Here is a 23,926-nt window from a genome sequence, read left to right as displayed (position 1 = left end):
GCAATTATGCACAGATTGGCCGAGGGGCCCTCAGCCTTGTGTGGGGAGTCAAGAAATTCAACCACTACTTGTATGGTCAACAGTTTACACTGTTAACTGACCACCAGCCTCTCATTTCAATCTTCAACCCAAGGAAGGGCGTTCCAGTGATGACGGCACAACGGCTACAACGATGGTCACTCTTCCTAGGGGCTCACCTGTATGACATTGAATACAAGGGGACCAAGCAACATGGCAACGCCAATGGTTTGTCACGTTTACCACTGCCGGCCTCAGAGAGAACTACAACAGTTGACTCAGCAGAGGTATTTCACACAACAATAGTTGAGCAGCTACCAGTGACAAACTCCCTCATTGAAAGAGAAACATGCAATGACCCTACATTGTCAAAAGTTTATGACATCACTGTGAAGGGATGGCCAGCGCATGGTGACTCATTGTTTCCAGCATTCTCAGCTAGGAGGGAGCAGTTATCAGTGTGTTGGGGAACACTGATATGCGGCTCACGAGTTGTGATTCCTCCCAAGCTTCGTAACCGAATGCTAGATGAACTGCATGAAGGCCACTTAGGTATGGTAAAGATGAAAAGCCTTGCCCGTGTTTACGTGTGGTGGCCGGGAATTGACAAACAGATCAAGGACCTGACAAAGAGCTGCTCAGGATGTCAAAAGATCCAGAACGCACCACCACAAGCCCCTCTCCATCCATGGGAATGACCCTCATCACCATGGCAACGTGTGCACATCGACTTTGCTGGACCGTTCATGGACTCCATGTTCTTGATTGCAGTCGATGCACATTCCAAATGGCCCGAGGTCATTAAAATGAAATTAACCACATCTGAAAAGACCATTTCAGTTCTGAGGACCATGTTCGCTAGAAATGGCCTACCAGAACAAATCTGCACAGACAATGGACGACAGTTTGTCTCTGACGAATTCCAAGGTTTCATGAGGAAAAATGGAATCAAGCACTACACATCTGCCCGTACCATCCAGCTACAAATGGCTTGGCAGAAAGATTCGTACAGACTTTCAAGAAAGCCATCAAAGCAATGTACAGTGAGAGTCTACCACTGCAACACAAGATAGACAATTTCCTCTTTGCTTATCGGAACGCAGTACACGCAGCCACTAATCAGACTCCAGCGATGATGTTTTTCTGAACAGGAACCTGAGATCTCGCATGGACCTTCTTAAACCGAATGTACGTCGTGATGTAGAGAACAAACAGTTCAAACATTTGAATGCTAAGCCAACAAGAAGCTTCAGTGTGGGACAGTCAGTTCTTGCTCGTGATTTCCGGATGGAAAAGTGGCAACCAGGGACAATATCCACAAGAGAGGGACCACTGATGTATACTGTGGATGTGGGAGAGAACGTTTTGAGACGTCATGTGGACCAAATTCTGGATGTTCAGGTGGAAAACACCCCTATACCTTGCCCAGACTCACCTGACATGGAAACAGACACTCCTGATTCATCAGCATCAGCACCAGCCTCATCCACAGCTGAGAGCTCTACCTGTGCTGATAGCTCACCTGATGCACCTGTACCTGTACAGTCTCATTCCCCAAAGCAAAAGAGTCTGGAGAGACGTTACCCAGAGAGGCAGAGGAAGCCTCCCCAGAGACTTGACTTGTAAAAGGACTGTTGACAAAATAAAATGTTATGTTGGAATTTGAATTTTGTTACTTTTAAGAAAACAAAAAGGTTACTGTAAAGACAGGCTCTGTATGTTAATTATAGAAATTTTGCGTTAATTAAACTAAAGGGGGAGGAAGTGTAATGTATACAACATTGAAGGGACTACTTTGTTTTGCGGATGTATATTCTTAGTTGCGAGCGTATATAACAGACGCGTATCGATTTGTATAGTCAGTGCCGAAGTTCCAGTTACCCAGTAAAGATCACTTGAAGTTACTCTCAGTCTCTGCTGCTTTATTATTTTATGTAGTTGTGGATAGCGGTACAAACACAACAATATTGAATGGCGAAGCAGGCTCGAAGGGCCGAATGGCCTACTCCTGCTCCTATTTTTCTATGTTTCTATGTTCGTACAGCTTTAAGAGTGTTATTTTTTGTTTAACAAAATGATATAATAATTTTAAACAGCTGATTTTCTTGCCTCTTGCTGGAGGCCAATTTTAAGCTGTCACAAAATATATAAAGGATGTGTCATTGCCAGTTGTGAGATAAGATAAATGTTTGCAAGTTAAACAGGCTGGCTAAGTCAAGTCATGTCAAACATACGAGAGAGCTATGGCCAACCTCACCAGAAGTAATGTTAGTCCTGTCTCAGTGCTGGTTATAACCTCAGGAGCTCAGCTACTTCTCCTGCCACATGTTAATATTGTCTGATGGAAAAATGTTACTCAAATTTTTTTTTGACGTCAGAAATCTTGTATACAAAACATCTCTCAACAATATGCAAGTGCTGATGTCTGATGTATTTACTTTATTAATCAAGCGGCCGCAAACCATTCGTAACATATCAAACCGTGCAGCTTATCAGAGTGCTTCATTAGAAAGTGTTAATGCGTGACGTTTTCAAATGTGTTGAGTATCTTGTACTAATGACAAGCCAGAAAAGGATTAATAATAGAATGTGATTATGCGGAATAACTAACGTGAATGGAGATAAACAGATACTTAACCTATCAGGAAGAAAAAATTAGAGACACAAAACAATATATTATTAAGGTTGAGTTGCATAATTTGAAGTTATTTTCAATGGAGCTAAAAATGATGATGATCTACTTTGGTTCACAGTCAGCATGGAATAATACCACATTTTTCAACCAGCACAACAATGAGCTGAATAATATATTCTGTGGATGGTTTGCTTCTCTGTCATATCTTAAGCTATCATTCATAGAATCAAATGGTTACAGCACAGAAGGAGGCCATTTGGCCCGTCGAGCCCGTGCCGGCTCTCTGCAAGAGCACTTCAGCTAGTCCCACTCCCCCGCCCTTTTCACCGTAGCCCTGCAGATTTCTTTCCTTCAGTTACTTATCGAATTCCCTTTTGAAAGCCACGATTGAGTCTGCCTCCACCACCCTTTCAGGCAGTGCATTCCAGATCATAACCACTCGCTGCGTAAAAAAGCTTTTCCTCATGTCGCCTTTGGATCTTCTGCCAATCACCTTAAATCTGCGTCCTCTGGTTCTCGGCCCTTCTGCCAATGGGAACAATTTCTCTCTATCTACTCTGTCTAGACCCCAAATGATTTTGAACACCTCTAAGAAATCTCCTCTCAATCTTCTCTGCTCTAGGTGTTTCACTGAGTGCTTCTTCGTAGTTAGCACCTGACATGATCAATATTTGTAAATTAAGCTCACAATTGAGTCACAATTCAGGAAAGTGAAAGGGAGGTGTGTCAGTCTCATAAGTGTTTATATTTACCCTATCTCACGGCTCTCGACAGTTAATAACAGCGCGGGAATGGTAGAGATCTGCCTGCCCTCTCAGCCATTGTATGAGGCAAGGGTGCTTAAAGAGGGAAAAATGATTTAAAATATTTCTAAGAATCACAATTGAAATTAACAATTTACTTTTAAAAGTAAATAGAAAAATATATTTGCAGTTTCTTTCATTACTGTGTATGGAGTAGCAATGCAAAAATGACTGCCTTATTTTAACCTCCGCGTATGTATCCTGCATTTGTCTAGGACAGGTCTGATCAATCAATCAATATTTAAAAAGTAATTGTGTTCTATAATTTTAAGATATCTTTAAAACAAAGTTATTTTGGGACAATTCCTTTCAGAAGCTCATTATTTTAATGAATATTCCTAAAGTATAACGAAAAAATAAGCGGGGAGAAAAAAGACATTTGACACTTTTAAAAGTTTTATATAGCATAACTGACAGGATGGTGGGTAGTAAACCATCAGTTCTGAAGAATATTATTGAGATTAGCTGTAATTCAGCCTAAATTTTGCATTGGCCAGTTAGTGCAAAAGAATAATTTAGGCTCAAAGAGATAAATGAACCACTTCTGTATGTGAGAAGGTGCATGGCCAATAAACAACAATTCATTGACCAAAATAGATTTCTAAGTGTATTGATTGGCTGAGAACCTAACGTATATCCTCTTATACAGCAGTTTGCATCCTGCAACCCTTATTTAAAATTTTAGGAATCTAGATAGGGTGGAACCTAAGGGGGGAGTTTTTCGGGGGGTCAGCCAGCGTGTTTTTGACAACAGGTAAGCAACCACGCTAGTTTCCCAGATGTCGGGTCTGTCATCGCAGAACAGACCCAACACTCAGCGGTGGGGGAGGCAATTTAGATTATGAAGAGCTAGTTAACAGGCATTTTAAAACTATTTTAAGCTCACTTTTAGGTTTTAAGAGTTTGCCCACGGCTTTCCCGCTGCTCGGGGATCACGTCAGTTAAGGAGGTCGGGAGTTGTGTCAGCTTGGGATGATTTCATAACTTGACAGCTGCAAATGGTCTATAAAAGCTCCTATTTCATAGCTGTTCACTTTCCAAGATTTAGAAGCTATTGCTTACTGCATTTGGAAGACAGATTGAGCTTTATGCAGCTTGTAAAGTGTTTGGAGTAAATTATCTATCCAGTGTCGCCTCATTGGAACAACCTCTCTCACCCTTGACAGATCGCTTCTGTCATCTCAACCTCACCTGCCATCTATTCCATCAGCATCAGTGCTCTTGAAACGATCTTACCTTGGTCCTCATAATCCCAACATGCTCAGCCCCAACACCAGCAGCACCAACAACAACACCAATCTTCTCCGCAATCACCTGATGCTGCACAGGACACAGGGCATTAGCACCTGACCACATTGCTGCCTAGGACGCCAGGAATGGCCTCACCATAGCCAGATTTACTTCACTTGACGCTGTACACCCTGGCTGCCACATGATGCGCCAGGTTGGCACCACCCCACACCGACACATAAAGCATCCCTACAATGCCCAAGCCATTCCTTTCACACTCATCGCCATTGCAGGGCGTACCATTATGTCTCACCATTCACTGCAACTCACTAAGCCATTTCCAAAGGTGCACACAAATCTGTCCAAGAATGCAAAGTGCTGAAAATAAAGGTTTCAATGTTCAACAGCACATTAGCAGAAACTTCACATGAACATTGGCTAAAACATCCAAGTGCCTACCCTTGTGTGTTACTTGGTATGATTGGACTAGGATGAGGGTGAGTGTGAGGGGTGGCTAGTGAGATGGGGAAGTGATAATGTAGATAGAGAGGGATGGGTGGAGGTGCAAGGTAAGTTGGTGTCAGTAAGGATGTGCAGGAGTAGGGTAGGGAAGGCAGAGTGATGGGGATGTGATGAATGGCACAGCAGGATGAGGTTGAGTGTGGCTTTGCAGTAACGTTTCATGATCTACTGAGATCGTTGAAAGGTTTGTACCACTGCAGCCTGGTCCTCCTGCCCACATCCCTGCTTGTGTCCTCCTGTGCAATGTGCAACCAGGCTGCGTTGATCTCCTGGGGAGGTCTCTTCTGCCCACTGAAAGGGAAGAGGACCTCCCTGCGTGCTGTGACTCCATAAGCATATGGAAGGAGTCATGGAAAAGCCTGGGTGCAGCCACGCACCTCTGTGCAGTGCTTGTCAGTGTTTGCAGCACCTCAGTGCTGTAGAACACTGACAGCACAAATGTCAAAATCAATTTGGACATGATCCCTTTAAGGAAACCGGCTAATGACGCGTCATCAAGTGACGTCATCAGACCCGCTTCTTTCAATTGGCCGGGAAACATGCTAGGCGGGCTTCACAAGCCCAATCAGCGTAAAATCGCTTTGGACAGCGGGCTGGAGCCAGCAGCGGAGTCGCAACCCGCCACCACGCCAGCCGCACCAGACCCGCCAAGGTAGGGGAAATCATGGCCTAAGCTATGAATAACGTAAGCTGTGCTGTAATTAGGAAAATATGGACCATCTGAGCTGGAACAAAGATAATACCAAATGCAAAGAGGATGTTATGCTCAGAATTAGCAGGCTGAACCCATCCTATCACAGTTCTGGCACAAACTCTTGAGTAGCCTATAACAGTGTCACTCTTAATACCATTCCATATATTTAAAATGTTTTCCATTCTTACTGACAATAAAATGTTACTATTAACATATCTCTGATGTTGGTAGCTCTGTATCCTGGTCCAAACTAAATGTAGCTCGGACTTAATTCGGAGTGAGGCGTTTTACCAAGATGGAGATTTGTTAGAATTGCTATTCCAGTTTAGCAGCAGAAGCACCTATATTTACGTATGCTAAATTAACTCTCTTTTCTTGTAGGAGTCCTGAAAGTAAATCGTCTAGTGCACAGCTCAGAAAAAATAAACCCAGTCTTCAACACCATGAGTGAAGCCACTGTGGAACCACCTATGTGCAATTTTACGATGCTGAGTCAAAACATCAGTTCTAAAAGCAGTACACATGCCTCGCCTTGGTTCTCAACCATATTTTCAGCTGTTGGACTTATCTCTAATCTGGTTGCATTTGTTGTGCTAATAAATGCTTACAGAAAAGCAAAAAGCAGGTCAAGATCTTCCTTCTTGATTTTCCTATGTGGCTTGGTGGTGACAGATTTTTTAGGCCTTGCTACAACTGCATCTATCGTTCTTACTTATCATCATACAGCTTTCAGCTGGGCAGAAGTCGATCCTCAGTGCCACCTTTGTGAATTTTTGGGATATTCAATGGTGTTCTTTGGACTCAGCCCTCTGCTGCTGGGGGCTACCATGGCAGTGGAGCGGTTTTTAGGAATAAACAAGCCATTCCTGCGTACTACCACTTCCTCAAAACGATGTGCTTGGGGTACCGTCTTTCTTGTTTGGCTGTTTTCTTTTTGTATTGGAATGTTGCCTATTTGTGGACTCGGACATTATACACACCAGTGGCCTAATTCCTGGTGTTTCTTTAACATGACAAACAGCACAAGCGATGTTGCATTTTCATTATTGTTTTCTAGTGTGGGATTGTTATCTCTTGCAATGTCTGTTTTCCTGAATACAATCAGTGTGGTTACGCTGTTCAAAGTGTGCTTTAAACGATTAAGTGTTCAAAGGAGCAGAGACCATGAAGTAGAAATGATGGTACAACTGTTGGGTATAATGGTTATTGCAACAGTCTGCTGGGCTCCATTGTTGGTAAGTACCAGTCAATTCTGACTCTGGTTTAACACTTTAATTATTGGATAAATTGCTAATTGACCTTTCCAATACCATTTACAAGTTAATAATAGCAGGCGCCTATATAGTGAGGTGTAGGTAAATGTTATTGAGCACATGTTTCAGCTACTCAGATTAACTGCTAACCTCATTGTGTAGCTCTTTAAAGAATGACGTCCAAGTGGTCACAAGGTATTGGCCTTCCCCTGCTCTTTCTTTCCATCAGACTTTAAAATGTGGGTTTAAGAACATAAGAACATAAGAACATAAGAAATAGGAGCAGGAGTAGGCCAATCGGCCCCTCGAGCCTGCTCCACCATTCAATAAGATCATGGCTGATCTGATCCTAACCTCAAATCTTCTATCACTCTGCATCCACCCGAACCCATGTGATCTCCCGGGAGAGGCGAAAAACCAGATAAAGACCCAATGGCCAATTTGGGAGAAAAAAATCTGGGAAATTCCTCTCCGACCCATCTAGGCGATCGAAATTCTTCCAGGAGATCACTCTGTCCCTATATTTTCTACAGTACTTACCTTCTGTAAAGGCGATCTCCACCCCAGCCAGGAACAGGAATAAAACCATCTCCTGAAATCTAACAGAATTAGAACACAGTAGGAGCAGAACAAGGCTACACGGCCCCTGGGCCCGCTCCACTACCCACAGGGCCATGACCATTCCGAACCCAGACTCATGTCCAATTTCCTGCCCGCTCCCCGTAACCCTTTATTCCCTTTACTTCTAGGAAACTATCTATTTCTGTTTTAAATTTATTTAATGATGTAGCTTCCACAGCTTTCTGGGGCAGCAAATTCCACAAACCTACCACCCTCTGAGTGAAGAAGTTTCTCCTCATCTCAGTTTTGAATGAGCAGCCCCTTATTTTAAGATTATGCCCCCTAGTTCTAGTTTCACCCATCATTGGGAACATCCTCACCGCATCCACCCGATCAAGCCCCTTCACAATCTTATATGTTTCAATAAGATCGCCTCTCATTCTTCTGAACTCCAATGAGTAGAGTCCCAATCTACTCAACCTCTCCTCATATGACCACCCCCTCATCCCCGGGATTAACCGAGTGAACCTTCTTTGTACTGACTCGAGAGCAAGTATGTCTTTTCTTAAGTATGGACACCAAAACTGTATGCAGTATTCCAGGTGCGGCCTCACCAATACCTTGTACAACTGCAGCAATACCTCCCTGTTTTTATATTCCAACCCCCTAGCAATAAAAGCCAACATTCCATTGGCCTTCTTAATCACTTGCTGCACCTGCATACTAACTTTTTGAGTTTCGTGCACCAGGACCCCCAGATCCCTTTGTACTACAGTACTTTCCAGTTTCTTGCCATTAAGATAATAACTTGCTCTATGATTTTTCCTGCCAAAGTGCATAACCTCACACTTTCCAGTATTGTATTCCATCTGCCAAATCTCTGCCCACTTACTTAGCCTATCTATGTCCCTTTGAAGGTTTTTTATGTCCTCCTCACTCACTACTTTCCCTCCCATCTTTGTATCATCTGCAAACTTTGATATGTTACACTCGGTCCCCTCCTCCAAATCGTTAATATAGATTGTAAAGAGTTGGGGACCCAGCACTGACCCCTGCGGAACACCACTAGTTACTGGTTGCCAATCTGAGAACGAACCATTTATCCCAACTCTCTGCTTTCTGTTAGAGAGCCAATCCTCCACCCACGCCAGAATATTACCCCCAATCCCGTGATTTTTTATCTTGAGCGATAATCTTTTGTGTGGCACCTTGTCAAATGCCTTTTGGAAGTCTAAATACACTACGTCCACTGGTTCCCCTTTATCCACCCTGTATGTTACTTCCTCAAAAAACTCAAGCAAATTTGTTAAACATGACTTCCCCTTCATGAAACCATGCTGAGTTTGCCCTATTAAATTATGTTTATCCAAATGTCCCGTTACTGTCTCCTTAATAATGGACTCTAACATTTTACCAACCACAGATGTTAGGCTAACAGGTCTATAGTTTCCAGCCTTCTGCCTACTACCCTTTTTAAATAAGGGTGTTACATTAGCAGTTTTCCAATCTGCTGGGACCTTTGCTGAGTCCAGTGAGTTTTGGAAAATTATTACCAATGCATCCACAATCCCTACCGCTACTTCCCTCAAGACCCTGGGATGCAAGCCATCAGGTCCAGGGGATTTATCCGCCTTGAGTCCCATTATTTTACCAAGTACCACTTCCTTAGTGATTTTAATTGTATTTAGTTCCTCCCCCCCTAGAGCCCCCTGTTTGTCCAGTGTTGGGATATTCTTAGTGTCCTCTACTGTAAAGACTGATACAAAATAATTGTTCAGTGTTTTTGCCATCTCCATGTTTCCCACCATTAATTTCCCGGTCTCATCCTCTAAGGGACCAACATTTACTTTAGCCACCCTTTTTCTTTTTATATAACTATAGAAACTTTTACTGTCTGTTTTTATATTTTTTGCTAATTTACTTTCATAATCTATCTTCCCTTTCTTAATCAATCTTTTTGTTATTTTTTGCTGTCTTTTAAAGACTTCCCAATCTTCCATCCTCCCACTAGATTTGGCTACCTTATATGCCCTTGTTTTTAGTCGGATACTATCCTTAATTACTTTACTTAGCCACGGATGGCTATCTTTTCTTTTACACCCTTTTTTCCTCAGTGGAATATATTTTTTTTGGAAGTTGTAAAATAACTCCTTAAATGTACACCACTGGTCATGTACCGTCTTACCCTTTAATCTATTTTCCCAGTCCACTCTCATTAATTCCGCTCTCATACCTTCATAGTCTCCTTTATTCAAGCTCAGCACGCTTGTTTGAGATCCAACCTTCTCACCCTCTAATTGAATATGGAACTCAACCATGTTATGGTCACTCATTCCAAGGGGATCCTTTACTAGGACATTTTTAATTAATCCTGTCTCATTACACAGGACCAAATCTAAGGTTGCTTGCCCCCTGGTCAGTTCAGTTACATACTGCTCAAGAAACCCATCCCTAATACACTCAATGAACTCTTCCTCAAGGCTGCTCTGCCCAATTTGATTTGTCCAGTTAATATGATAATTAAAATCCCCCATAATTATAGCTGTTCCCTTATTACAAGCCTCAACTATTTCCTGATTAATACTCCGTCCAACAGAGTTGCAACTGTTCGGAGGCCTATAGACTACACCCACTAGTGTTTTTTTCCCCTTATTATTCCTTACCTCCACCCAAACTGTTTCACTATCCTGCTCCTTTGACCCAATATCATTTCTCTGTATTATAGTGATTCCTTCCTTTATTAACATAGCCACCCCACCTCCTCTCCCTTCCTGCCTGTCCTTCCTGATTGTTAAATAACCTGGTATGTTTAATTCCCAGTCATGGTCACCCTGCAGCCATGTTTCTGTAATGGCCACAAGATCATACCCATATGTCATTATTTGTGCCGTTAACTCATTCATTTTGTTACGAATGCTACGTGCATTCAGATAAAGAACTTTCAAATATGTTTTGTAACACTTAGTTCCTGTTTTTTCCCTTTTTAGTACTTTACTTTTTACTCCATACCTTCTGTCCCTTCCTGACACATTCTGTTTTTTAATTCCCCCACTGCTACCTAAGTCTATGACCTTCTCTGTTGTCATTTCTATTATTTGCTCTCTAGAAACCTCCCCCCCACTAATTAGTTTAAAGCCCTCTCTACAGCCCTAGTTATATGATTCGCCAGGACTCTAGTCCCAGCACTGGCCAAGTGGAGTCCGTCCCAACAGAACAGCTCCCTCCTGTCCCAGTACTGGTGCCAGTGTCCCAAGAAGCAAAACCCATTTCTCCCACACCAGTCTTTGAGCCACGCATTTAACTCTTTAATTTTATTTATCCTAGCCAAATTCGCTCGTGGCTCAGGTAATAACCCAGAGATTATTACCCTTGAGGTTCTGTTTTTTAATTTGACCCCTAGCTGCTCATACTCCTTTAACAGAACCGTCTTCCTTGTCCTATCTACGTCGTTTGTACCAACATGGACCACGACAACTGGATCCTCCCCCTCCCACTGCAAGTTTCTTTCCAGCCCAGAAGAGATGTCCTTAACCCTGGCACCAGGCAGGCAACACAGCCTTCGGGACTCCCGCTCTTGACTGCAGAGAACCCTATCTATCCCCCTAATGATACTATCCCCTACCACTACAACATTTCTTTTTACTCCCTCCACTTGAATGGCCCCCTGTACCACGGTGCTGTGGCCAGGTTGCTCATCCTCCCTGCAGTCCCCGCTCCCGCCCTCACAGGGAGTAAGAACCTCGATCCTGCTGGACAAGAACAAGGGCTGCGTCTCCTTCAACACTACATCCTGGATCCCTGTACCTTCCTCACTCGTAGTCACACCGTCCTGTCCCTGACCACGGACTACATCTGCAGTAATTAACTTCATAGGTGTGACCATCTCCTGAAACATAGAGTCCAGGAACTTCTCCCCCTCCCTGATGTGTCGCAGTGTCCGAAGCTCGGTCTCAAGCTCCATAACATGGAACTTGAGTTCCTCTAGCAGCAAACACTTGTCGCAGATGTAATCACCGTTAGCCTCATTTAGCCTCGTTTATTGAGAGTTGTAGGCTTGGTCTGGGTATCAGATTGGATTCACTTAACTAAGTGAAAGAAACCAATTCTGAAACTGAGTGAAAGCAGTGGAATACAAGGCTGGTGTCAAATAGTTTTATAACACCGTTGACTTTGTGTTTGTAATGTTGAAATTTTTTTTGACAATGTTTCTTGATAATATAGAAACATTATCAAAACTCTTCAATTATAAACACAATTGTAGAAGTTAAGGGGGACTAATTTGTGCCATTAATTGTGATTGTGTTATGATTGCCCCTTGCTATCATTGCCTTCTGATAAATGCTTGCACTATTTACCATAATGACACTGAACTCTGTGCTTAACAGCAGGGTGAGAAAGCTCAGGTGAGAAGCTAAACTAATGCCTCATCTAAAGAAAGAAAGAACTTGCATTTATATATCGCCTTTCACAACCTCAGGACACCCCAAAGCACTTCACAGCTAATGAATTACTTTAGAAGCGTAGTGACTGTTATAATGTAGGAAAACACGGCAGCCGATTTGCACACAGCAAGATCCCATAAACAGCAATGAGATGGTCACCAGATAACATTTTTTTTGAGTGCTGTTGGTTGATGGATAAATATTGGCATAACACTGGGAGCACTCCCTGGTATTCTTTGAATAGTGCCATGGGATCTTTTATATCTACCAGAGAGGGCAGACATGGCCTTGGTTTAATGTTTTATCCGAAAAACGGCACTGCCGACAGTACAGCGTTCACTCAGTAATGCACTGAAGTGTCAGCCAGGATTATATGCTTAAAGAGGAGGGGTGGGACCAAAAAGGAGACCTACGCATGGAGGCAGAGTACTTTGCATCTGTCTTCACCAAGGAAGAAGATGCTGCCATAGACATAGTGAAGGAGAAGGTAGAGGAGATACTGGATTGGATAAGAATTGATAAAGATGAGGTACTAGAAAGGCTGGCTGTACTTAAAGTAGATAAGTCACCAGTTCCAGATGGGATGCATCCTAGGACGCTGAGGGAAGGGAAGGAAGAAATTGCGGAGGTACTGGTCATAATCTTCCAATTCTCCTTAGAAACAGGGGTGGTGCCAGAGATCTGGAGAATTGCAAATGTTACGCCCTTGTTCAAAAAAGGGTGTAAAGATAAACCCAGCAACTACAGGCCAGTCAGTTTAACCTCGGTAGTGGGGAAGCTTTTAGAAACAATAATCAAGGACAAAATTAACAGTCAATTGGACAAGTATGGATTAATTAAGGAAAGCCAGCATGGATTTGTTAAATGTAAATCATGTTTAACCAACTTGATCGAGTTTTTTGATGAGGTAACAGTGCGGGTTGATGAGGGCAGCGCAGTTGACGTGGTGTACATGGATTTCCAAAAGGCATTTGACATAGTGCCACATAATAGGTTTGCCAGCAAATTTGAAGCCCATAGAATAAAAGGGACAGTGGCAGCATGGATATGAATTTGGCTAAGTGACAGGAAACAGAGAGTAGTGGTGAATGGTTGTTTTTCGAACTGGAGAAAGGTATACAGTGGTGTTCCCCAGGGGTCGGTTCTAGGACCATTGCTTTTCTTGATATATATTAATGACTTGGATGTGGGTGTACAGGGCACAATTTCAACATTTGCAGATGACACAAAACTTGGAAGTATAGTAAACAGTGAGAAGGATAGTGATAGACTTCAAGAGAACATAGATAGACTGGTGGAATGGGCAGACACATGGCAGATGAAATTTAATGCAGGAAAGTGCGAAGTGATACATTTTGGTAGAAAGAATGAGGAGAGGAAATATAAACTAAAGAGTGCAATTTTAAAGGGGGTGCATGAACAGAGAGACCTGGGGGTATATGTGCACAAATCGTTGCAGGTGGCAGGGCAGGTTGAGAAAGTTAAAAAAGCTTACGGGATCCTGGGCTTCATGAATAAAGGTAGAGTACAAAAACGTGGAAATTATGATGAACCTGTATAAAACACTGTTTCGGCCTCAACTGGAGTATTGTGTCCAATTCTGGGCACCGCACTTTAGGAAGGATGTGAAGGCCTTAGAGAAGGTGCAGAAAAGATTTACAAGAATAATTTCAGGGATGAGGGACTTCAGTTACATGGATAGACTGGATAAGCTGGGGTTGTTCTCCTTAGAGCAGAGAGGATAAGAGGAGATTTGATAGAGATGTTCAAAATCATGAGGAATCTGGACAGAGTAGATAGAGAGAAACTGTTCCCATTGGCAGAAGAGGGTCGAGAACCAGAGGAGACAGATTTAAGCTGATTGGCAAAAGAACCAAAGGTGACATGAGGAAAAACTTTTTTACGCAGCGAGTGGTTAGGATCTGGAATGCACTGCCTGAGAGGGTGGTGGAGGCAGACTCAATCATGGCTTTCAAAAGGGAGTTGGATAAGTACCTGAAAGAAAAAAATTTGGAGGGCTCCGGGGAAAGGGCAGTGGAGTGAGACTAGCTGAGGTGCTCTTGCAGAGAGCCGGCATAGGCTCGACGGGCTGAATGGCCTCCTCCCGTGCTGTAACCATTCTATGATTCTATGAACCTCTGGAGTGGGGCAAAAATCCACACCTGCCTGTTCTGTTTATTGTGCGATGATTGTCCTGTCCAAAATGTCTTCCCCAATCAACACCACCAAAACGAGATTCACCAACCATTCATCACATTGCTGTTTGTTGAATCTTGCTGTTCACAAAAAATGGCTGCCATGTTTGCCTGCACAAAAATAATTTGCTGTCTGTGAAGCATTTTCAGACGTTTCTGCAAGATGTGATAATGCGGTGTGTGAATCAGTCTTATTGTAAGATTTTAAAATTCTCATCCGTGTTTTCAAATCCCTCCATGGCCTCGCCCCTCCCTATCTCTGTAATCTCCTCCAGTCCCACAAACCCGAGATCTCTGCGCTCCTCTAATTCTGGCTTCTTGAGCATCCCCGATCTTAATCGCTCCACCATTAGTGGCCGTGCCTTCAGCTGCCAAGGCCCTCAGCTCTGGAATTCCCTCCCTAAACCTCTCCGCCTCGCTACCTCTCTTTTCTCCTTTAAGACACTCCTTAAAACCTACCTCTTTAACCAATATCTCCTTACATGGCTCGGTGTCAAATTTTGTTCCTGCGACATTTTACTACGTTAAAGGCGTTACATAACTACAAGTTGTTGTTGTGTGCAATGCTTTATCCTTAGTTCTACTAAAGCTTTTACTATACTTTGCCAGTCATGACAAATGGGATTGCAAAGGAGGGGGGGTGGGGTTCTTACCTAGATGCATAATGTGGTCTGTTGCATTTATTTGATGTAACAATGCCCACCTTGCCAAGGAAATAAAATAATCTGAGATTTAAAAAATATTCAATGATATGAATTTTGCAGTTATGTAAATTGGTGTTATTTGAAAAAATCAAAGCCAGTTGACTGCATGTATTACATATGGAGGATGCATATGTTATTAATAACATTAGCTTTTACATAGCCTCGTTCATGTCTCAAAGTTGCTTTACATAATGAGCTTTTGAAGTGCAGTCACTTTTTATATAGGCAAACTCATGCAACAAATATTTAGCCAATGCAAACTTAAATGCAAAAGTAAATAATACTTGTTTGTTGATTCCCACAGGTATTTATCCTCCAGAAGGCTTTTACAAATTCACCGAATGACTTAGATGTGGCAAAAACTCTAATTACTTGCATTCGAATTGCCACATGTAATCAGATCCTGGATCCTTGGGTTTATATATTATTTAGAAGATCGGTTTTGAGGAAGTTCAACCCAAGTCTTCGATCAAGACCTTCAATCTCATCATTATCTCCCACTATAAATGCATCCTATAGTAGAAGATTCACACAAGCATCAGTGATTACCACATAGTGTATTAGTATAGCTGAATTCATCAAACTAGACTATTTGTACTTATTGTAAATAATGTATTTTATATTACATTAAAGCTTGCTTCTTCTAAATATGGGTAAAGCACAGAAGTGACTTGGTGGCCTGACCTTTTTTTTCAGAAGTGCACAGGCCGAGTGGTTTTTAAATAGGTTTCATATCAAATTATATTTTTTATATGAAAGTACTTCCTTAAAATGCAGTGGTCAGCCCTGGCTTTCCCACACATACAGGACTAAACTGAATCATTTCGCAATTTGTCAACCAACCTTGCAATGTGTCCAATTATCCCAGCTGAAGATCGAGTGGCCAGTGAGAAATTCTTAAAAGTGCTATTTTTTTTTAAAAACAAGACATTTTTGTGGTTTTGTGGCATTTCTGTACAATTTGTGTAAAAGAAACTTAATGAACTATCCTTCAGCAAGAAAATTACACAATGGCAGATCGGATATTTCGGACACGGGAAAACTTTTTTTTGTTGCAACATATTAGAATCGTAGAAACTAAGCAAAATATTAGTGATGTGAATTTTTTGAATTTTACTTAACCGTGACATGTGCAAACATAACCCTACTATTCAAGAAAGGAGGGAGAGAGAAAACATGGAACTATAGACCAGTTAGCCTGACACCAGTAGTTAGGAAAATGCTAGAATCTATTATTAAGGACATGGGCCTAGAAATTCTGTTGTTTGCGCCAGCGGTTAGCGCCTAAAGAGACCGAGAATTGGGGCGTAACCTAATGTTGGGGCGGGCGCAATGAAGATAGCGACAACTCCCATATTGACTATACATTTAACGCCTGCGCTAAGTGTTTGCACGCGCCCACGAGCGCAAGCAGATCATGACGTCATTTCATTGTGCAACGCCATTTAGGGGCGCCTGAGCGGATATTGGGTGGCGCCCGGAGCCTTTACGCCTAGCGCTATTAGTGACAGTTCGAAGGAGTGTTAGCAGGCCCTTCTTGGAGTCAGGGGGCGCTATTTAAAGGGGACAGCTCTAGTACAGAAGCTTCAGCCACTTGGCCTGTTCATTGCGATCGTTGGTGGAGAGAGTTGGTGAGCTACTGTGGAGCAGAGTTTTTGGAATTTAGCATTAGAGTACTTGGGACTCTCAAACCTGTCCGGAGCAGTTGGAGCACTAGACCTAACAGCCTTTTGACCAACTGGCATCGGAATGGGAGATGCTTTGGAGGGCGACGGCCTCATGGCCGAACACTATGAAGGGGCAGAGAGACGGCGGGAGAGAGGGCCGGGATTGGCCAGAAGGAGGAGGGGCAATGGAGGTCGGCCAATCCGAGGGCATGCTGCGAGGGTCTTTAGGCAGCAGGTGTCATACCTTGACATGTCGGAGGAGCAGTGTGTGCGAAGGCTCCGATTCGGGATGGACGTTGTTACTGAGCTGTGCCACCTGCTTGCTGAGGATCTGCAGCCGCGTCTATGGTGCATGACCTCTCTGTCGGTGGCCACTAAACTGACTGTTGGCCTCAATTTTTATGGCAACAGATCCTTTCAGTGAGCCATTGGGGACATCGCGAATATCTCTCAGGTTGCAGTCCACTGCTGCATCCGGCAAGTTACAGCTGCCCTTTATAGGCGAAGGCGTCAATTCATCACCTTCCCTCTGACCCTGGAGAAGCAGGCGGAGGAGGAGGAGGAAGATGGAAGGGCTCCTGAAAGTGGAAGGGCCATCCGTCACAGGCTCATGAGGACTCGTATCGAGGCCCCTCTGGCGGAATGATGAGTGCCTTAACTGCTGCGCACTTTGGATGTTTGAAAGCCTCTGAAGGCCAGCATCACTGTAATTAGTCACCTACACCATAGCACATTTAAACTCTTTATTGTCACAAAAGTCTTTCATTACAGCAAAACAACGTCATGTCAACAGAAACCATAACTAACAAAATAACAGTTAACTCTTCGGCAAAGCCGCCAAACTAAACAAACTATTTCCAACAATTCCAACAGATGAGGGTCTCCTTGATTTTGGCCAAAGAAACATCTCAGCACCTCCCTCTACTGCTGGCCCCTTGATGGAGAACGACTTCTCTTTCGCGCTCGGCCCCTTCCCTCCCTGCTGCTCCTAAGTAATTGAACCCCAGTGGCAGGGTGAAGGCTGGGGGACGCCTGCTGACTGGAAGCGCAGAAGCCCCTGAGGGACGGCCTGGCCGACCTCTGGGCTTGGAGGGTGCGGACGCAGGATGCTTGATCTGAGCATGGCTGGAAGCAGTGTGCACTGCAGGTGGTGGCAGCTGCACTGCAGACGTGCCAGCGCTGGCATGTGGAATGGTCACCTGCCGAGAGAGGACATCTGCACCATTGTCGGATGACACACTGGGTCTCTGAGGGGACCGGCTCGGCTCATCCGCCGCAATCGCATGCTCCACTGATTCCTGGCCTTGTATGGGACTGGAAGGGCCCGGGGTGATCCTAGCTGATGCAGATAGGGTGGCTGCAGTGAGAGTTCGCGTTGCCTCAATCTGGGTGTGGACGAGGCCGGCAAGTGACTGCGTGGCAGCAGTGAGGACCTGTGAGCCAGGTGCCAGTGCTTCGGAGAAGCCCTGGACAGTTCTTTCCATTGCTTCGGACAAGGCCGGTGCTGACCGCTCCACTGCCTCGGACAAGCCCTGCACAGACCTTTCCAGGGATTGTCCGAAGCCCTGAACAGTCCTTTCCATAGCGGCCTCGAAGCCCTGGACAGTCCTCTCCATTGTTGGCCCAAAGCCCTCGACAGACCTCTCCATTGTTGCCCCGAAGCCCTGGACAGTCCTCTCCATTGTTGGCCCGAAGCCCTCGACAGACCTCTCCATTGTTGCCCCGAAGCCCTGGAGAGTCCTGTCCATTGTTGCCCCGAAGCCCTGGAGAGTCCTCTCCATTGTTGCCCCAAAGTCCAACACACTCTTTGCCAGTGTATCTATTGACTGAGGCATCCTCCCCACTGCAGCCATCAGCTCAGTGTGCCTGAGCCGGGCCTGGGTGCTCATTTCAGCCAGGCGACGCACCACCTCTGCACTCTGTGCAGCAGTCATCACTACCTGCCTTGCCCTCCGGGGAGACGGTGGCCGAACTTGCCTACCCCCCTTGCGTTGCTGCATGCCGCTTGGTCCGGCAACTGCCTGATCCTCAGAGCCCCCCCACCTCCCCTCCAGGGAACTACTATCCCCAGTCTGTACATGTGTATGCTCCCCTGAGATTGGAACGGATGGTCTGGCTTCCTCCTGATCCTCGCCTCCGGAGGCACTGGCACTGGCAGCTTCAGGGCATGAAGCCCCAGTTGGTGATGCATCATCTGAAAGCAGGGAGGTGGAAGAGTGGCTTTAGCAAAAGGACAGGTTGGCGGAAAGGCATGGCAGATTGCAGCACACTGAGGAAGCATGCTGGCGGGGGGACCAAGTGGAAGGAGACAGCTGCAAAAGGTGAGAGCCTTACCCTCGCTGTCGAGAATGGGGTCGGCAGCTGCAGTGGTAACAGGACCAGACAGACATCCTCCAAGAATCTGGTGCACTCTCTCCTCGAGATCCGTGAGAGTGACCACTTGTGGATGTCCGCCACCGGTTCGATGCTGCTCCTTTTGCATCGCCACCAGCTTGGACTGCAGGGGAAAGAAGGGGAAGTTCTGTAACATGATGCCTTGAGAGATCATCTCATGCCCCCCATGGTGCAAGAGCCCTTACATGATGCCTTGAGAGATCATCTCATGCCCCCCCATGGTGCAAGAGCCCTTACATGATGCCTTGAGAGATCATCTCATGCCCCCCATGGTGCAAGGGCCCTTACATGTGGCCTTGAGAGATCATCTCATGCCCCCCATGGTGCAAGAGCCCTTACATGATGCCTTGAGAGATCATCTCATGCCCCCCATGGTGCAAGAGCCCTTACATGATGCCTTGAGAGATCATCTCATGCCCCCCATGGTGCAAGGGCCCTTACATGTGGCCTTGAGTGAAATGTCCATGTATGTGCCCAGAAAGAGCCATGGGTGCTTGCTGACAGATGGCCATGGCAACAGGGTCCTCGAAGTTAGGTGCAGATGGAGGGAATCAGAAGTTTGCATAACCAACACTCACCCTAACAAACCGAGTGAGGTCGTTGAATTTCTTCCTGCACTGAACAGGGGTCCTGGTCACCATGCTGTTGGAGTTGACCCTCTGAGAAACCTCCCTCCAAGATCGCCGGTAAGCCTTTTGATTCGGCCTCTTGCCATTGTCAGGATACAGAACATCTCGACGGCGCTCAACTGCAGACACCAACTGGTCCAGAGCCTCAGTGCTGAAGCGCTCTGCTCTCTGTCTCACCTTCTCCATCCTCACCAAGTTTCTTGCGCCAGAGAAGGGCGAGCGCCGATTCTGAGGCCTACAGGGCGTTGAGTGTAGCAGCTCAGGCTGACTGACCCACCCCTTTAAGAGCCGGCCGGCGCCCGGAAGTCTCGTGGTTTCCGGTAATTGAGATCACCTGCGCTGCGCCCGTCCGCGCCAATATTGGGTAGCGCCTGAACTTTTGTGCCTTAGGAGCCCCGTGCAACATCTGAGTTCGCGCCTCAATCCCCTTTGGGGGCGATGCAACCCAATATCTCGCCAGGCAGCGATAAGTTTCATCTGGATATAAACTTTGCGCAGCGCCAGTTCTAACGCCTCAAGCGGGGCTATACCCAATTTCTAGGCCATGGTATCAGGGCGTGTAGAAAATCATAATTTGATTGGGCAGAGTCAATACAGATTTGTGAAAGGGAAATCATGTTTGACAAATCTGTTAGAGTTTTTTGAGGTTGTAACTAGCAGGGTAGGTAAAGGGAACCATTGGACGTAGTGTATTTTGACTTTCAAAAAGCACTTGATAAGGTGTCACACAAGAGTTTGTTACACAAAATTAGGGCTTGTGGGATTGAGGGCAATATACTAGCACGGATTGGGGATTGGTTAATGGACAGAAAACAGAGAGTAGGAATAAACGGGTCATTTTCGGGTTAGCAGGCTGTAAATACAAGAAACGTTTTTTTATCTGGCACAGACGGGACCGGAGTGGTGCTGGTTTATCAACAAGTCTGGATTACAGAGAGTTATAATTAAAAGGTACGAGAGCTCGTACACAGCAACAAATCCAAGCTTCCCTGTTGCTTAGCAACAGCTGCAAGAAGTCCGACCACAAACCAAGCGTCCCTGTTGCTCCGATTACACAGCCAAGAATCAAGAAACGGCCACTAATATGAAGAAAAACTTAACTGAACCTACTCCTGAATTTTGCCGGTTAACCGAGATTTCCGGTTGTTTGGGTGCCGGTAAATTGCGAGTTTCCTGTAGTGGGGTACCGCAAGGATCAGAGCTTGGGTCTCAGCTGTTTACAATCTATATCACTGACTTAGATGAGGGGGACTGAGTGTAATGTATCCAAGTTTGCTGACGATACAAAGCTAAGTGGGAAAGTAAGCTGCAAGGAGGATGCAAAGAGGCTGCAAAGGGATATAGACAGATTGGGCAAGAACATGGCAGATGGAATATAACGTGGAGAAATGTGAAGTTATCCACTTTGGTAGGAAAAATAAAAAAGCAGAATATTTTTTAAATGGTGCGAGACTGGAAATTGTTGGTATTCAGAGGGACATGGGTGTCCTTATACACAAAGCACAGAAAGTTAACATGCAGAAAAGCAAATGGTATGTTAACCTTTATTACAAAGGGATTGGAGTATAAGAGTAAAGAAGTCTCACTGCAATTATGTAGGGCTTTGGTGAGCCCACACCCAGAGTACTGTGTACAGGTTTGTTTTCGTTACCTAAGGAAGGATATACTTGCCTTAGAGGGAGTGCAACAAAAGTTCACTAGATTCCTGGGATGAGAATATTGTCCTATGAGGAGAGATTGAGTAGACTAGGCCTATATTCCTTAGAGTTTAGAAGAATGAGAGGCGATCTCATTGAAACATATAAAATTCTTAAGGGGCTTGACAGGGTAGATGCTAGGAGGATGTTTCCTCTGACTAGCGAGTTTAGAACCAGGGATCACAGTCTCAGAATAAGGGGTTAGCTATTTAGGACTGAGATGAGGAGAAATTTCTTCACTCAAAGGGTTTTGAATCTTTGGAATTCTCTACCCCAGAGGGTTGTGGAGGCTCAGTTGTTGAGTATATTCAAGACAGAGATTGATAGATTTTTGGATACTAAGGGAAACAAAGGTGGGAAAGTGGATTTGAGGAAGATGATCAGTCATGATCTTATTGAATGGCAGAGCAAGCTCAAAGGGCTGAATGGTCTACTCCTGCTCCTATTTCTTATGCTCTTATTGTTCTTATGTATGTGGCTGGTTCCTGCTCAACTCTCAGCTTTCAACAGCATTTAATGTTAATTTTAGTTAATATTTAGATCACATCTGTTAATAGTCATCTTACAGAAATCACATTGTTTTCCAGATGTATATTACATTGAAGCGATCACATTATTACTCAACTACTCAAACCAATTGTATGAATAAAATCACAATCCATCCAATAAAACCTGAAAGTCATCCAACAAGAAACATCTTAACATTTGTGTAATTCCCATTATCAAAAGATTTTAGCCACCTGATGCCTGATGAATGGTGATGGTGGGAGCTGGGAACTAATATCACCGGGCAGAGAGTGGGCATGCTGCTATTAACCTTTACCCACCATTTTGTGAACTCTTTGGTTCTGCATTTCCAAAATGGCTTCAATGGAAAGGAAAATCAGGCAGGGTGTATAACAGGTGGCCAATCTGCTACCGTCTGTTTCCTACCCCCACCAAAATTTAATTTTACCCGAACCTTGCAGCTGGACTATTGGGCATTTCATTTGCAACTTCCTTATAGCATTGATGCCATAAGACCAAAATAGACCTTCGTTTTATCTTATAGTTATAATACATTTACTCTCAGGCGGGGCCAATTTTAACTTGGCCAAACTAGCGTTAATAAGGTGCTGTAAAGGAAAAGCCATACTTCAGAAAAATACACCATCCTTTGAACAGATTTCTGATATTATTAAAACATGACATACTGGGTTTAAAAATCTAAAAAGCCTCAACAACACAAGCTGTCAATACAGGCTTCTGAGATAAGATGAAGTGTTAACACAAAAGTTGTAAACACCACACAAGCTTTTGAAATGGGAATTGATTGTTATTACTGAGACAAAGGCCCTATTGAAGAAGCAAAGGCTTGCTTCCAAGGTGTCTGCAGTTTCGAACCAACACAATAGCAATGCCCAAGTAAAGTGTTAAAAACTGACACTTCGAACAGAAAGAAACACAGAACATTAAAAAAACATGTGCCTTTGATAAAAGTAACATCAAATGAGAAACACGAAACATGATTATATATACAACCAATTGAAGTAGCTAAGAAATGCAGCAAACACCCTAGTTGAAGTGTTTTTGATTTGTAAAAGGTACAAAACAGAAGACTTTGAAAATATGACTTCAATAGATGACACCAAGCAATCACATGGTTTTTGTATTGGAAATGAAACAGTTAGGAGACACAACATCTGATTATAACCAGTTAAGCCAATATTAAGAATTGAATTGAAAACCTTTGTAAGAATGACATCAAAGAGATAAGTCTGTAATAACCATTTTTTATAAGTTTTTGAAACACCTACACAGCAGACAGAATTCTGAAAGTTAACAGCTGAAATGACAGTAAGATTAGAAAGAATTCAACAGAAGATGACTAGAGATAATTAGCTTACATCAGCAGAAAACTTCAAAGAGTAAACCACTAAAAAAGAGTATAAAAATAGAGTTTTCAAATAGAAAGTCAGAAGTCGCTGGAAGGGGCAAGTGATTCTCAACTTCAGAGGCAGGCGCTAAGTTTTTAACTCTTTGAGTCTCGGGGATCAAGAGGTACTCTTATTTGATTTTGGTGGATATTCTGAATTAGAAATAATAAGAAATGTAAAAATGTACGAAGTTAAGATTTGAGAATAAGGATCTCTGAGAATAAGAAATGTAAGCTATTTGTATTTTGAACTGTTAAAGTCATGATTGACTTACCAGCTGTTAACTGTATGTCGGCTCTTAAATAAATCTATATATTTTTAGAATTGTCTCAAATAGTATTTCTGTATCAAACTCGCGAACTCAATTTCTGTACATTCATTTTGTGAGGAGTTGCAGAATTCTGGGGGGGTTTTCTGAACCCTCATAATATCCAGAAGTTTACAGTCTAGTTAAACTTATTAAAAGTGCTCTCTGGAAGACGGTAACATCTTCAAGTCATTCCTTTCCTTTAGAAAGAGATAGCCTGGACCTTTAGACCCAATTAAGCGTCTTATAGAATTCGGCT

General features: G+C 43.9%; 1 protein-coding gene across 1 annotated transcript in view; it reads left to right on the top strand.

Moving 5' to 3' along the window:
* The window catches only part of tbxa2r (thromboxane A2 receptor), a 52,296-nt gene extending 28,612 nt beyond the window's left edge, over positions 1–23,684 (top strand). The window contains exons 2-3 of the mRNA XM_086004677.1: positions 6,284–7,137; positions 15,362–23,684. Coding sequence (XP_085860803.1) covers positions 6,346–7,137; positions 15,362–15,613 — 1,044 coding nt within the window. The 5' untranslated portion in view covers positions 6,284–6,345 and the 3' untranslated portion in view covers positions 15,614–23,684. The remainder of the gene's footprint in view (positions 1–6,283; positions 7,138–15,361) is intronic.
* The last annotated feature ends 242 nt before the right edge of the window (positions 23,685–23,926 follow it).

Source organism: Somniosus microcephalus, chromosome 13, assembly GCF_052327205.1.
Source record: "Somniosus microcephalus isolate GS21.2 chromosome 13, FLI_Smic_1.0, whole genome shotgun sequence".
NCBI lineage: Eukaryota > Metazoa > Chordata > Chondrichthyes > Squaliformes > Somniosidae > Somniosus > Somniosus microcephalus.
This window is presented reverse-complemented; position numbering and strand designations above follow the sequence as displayed.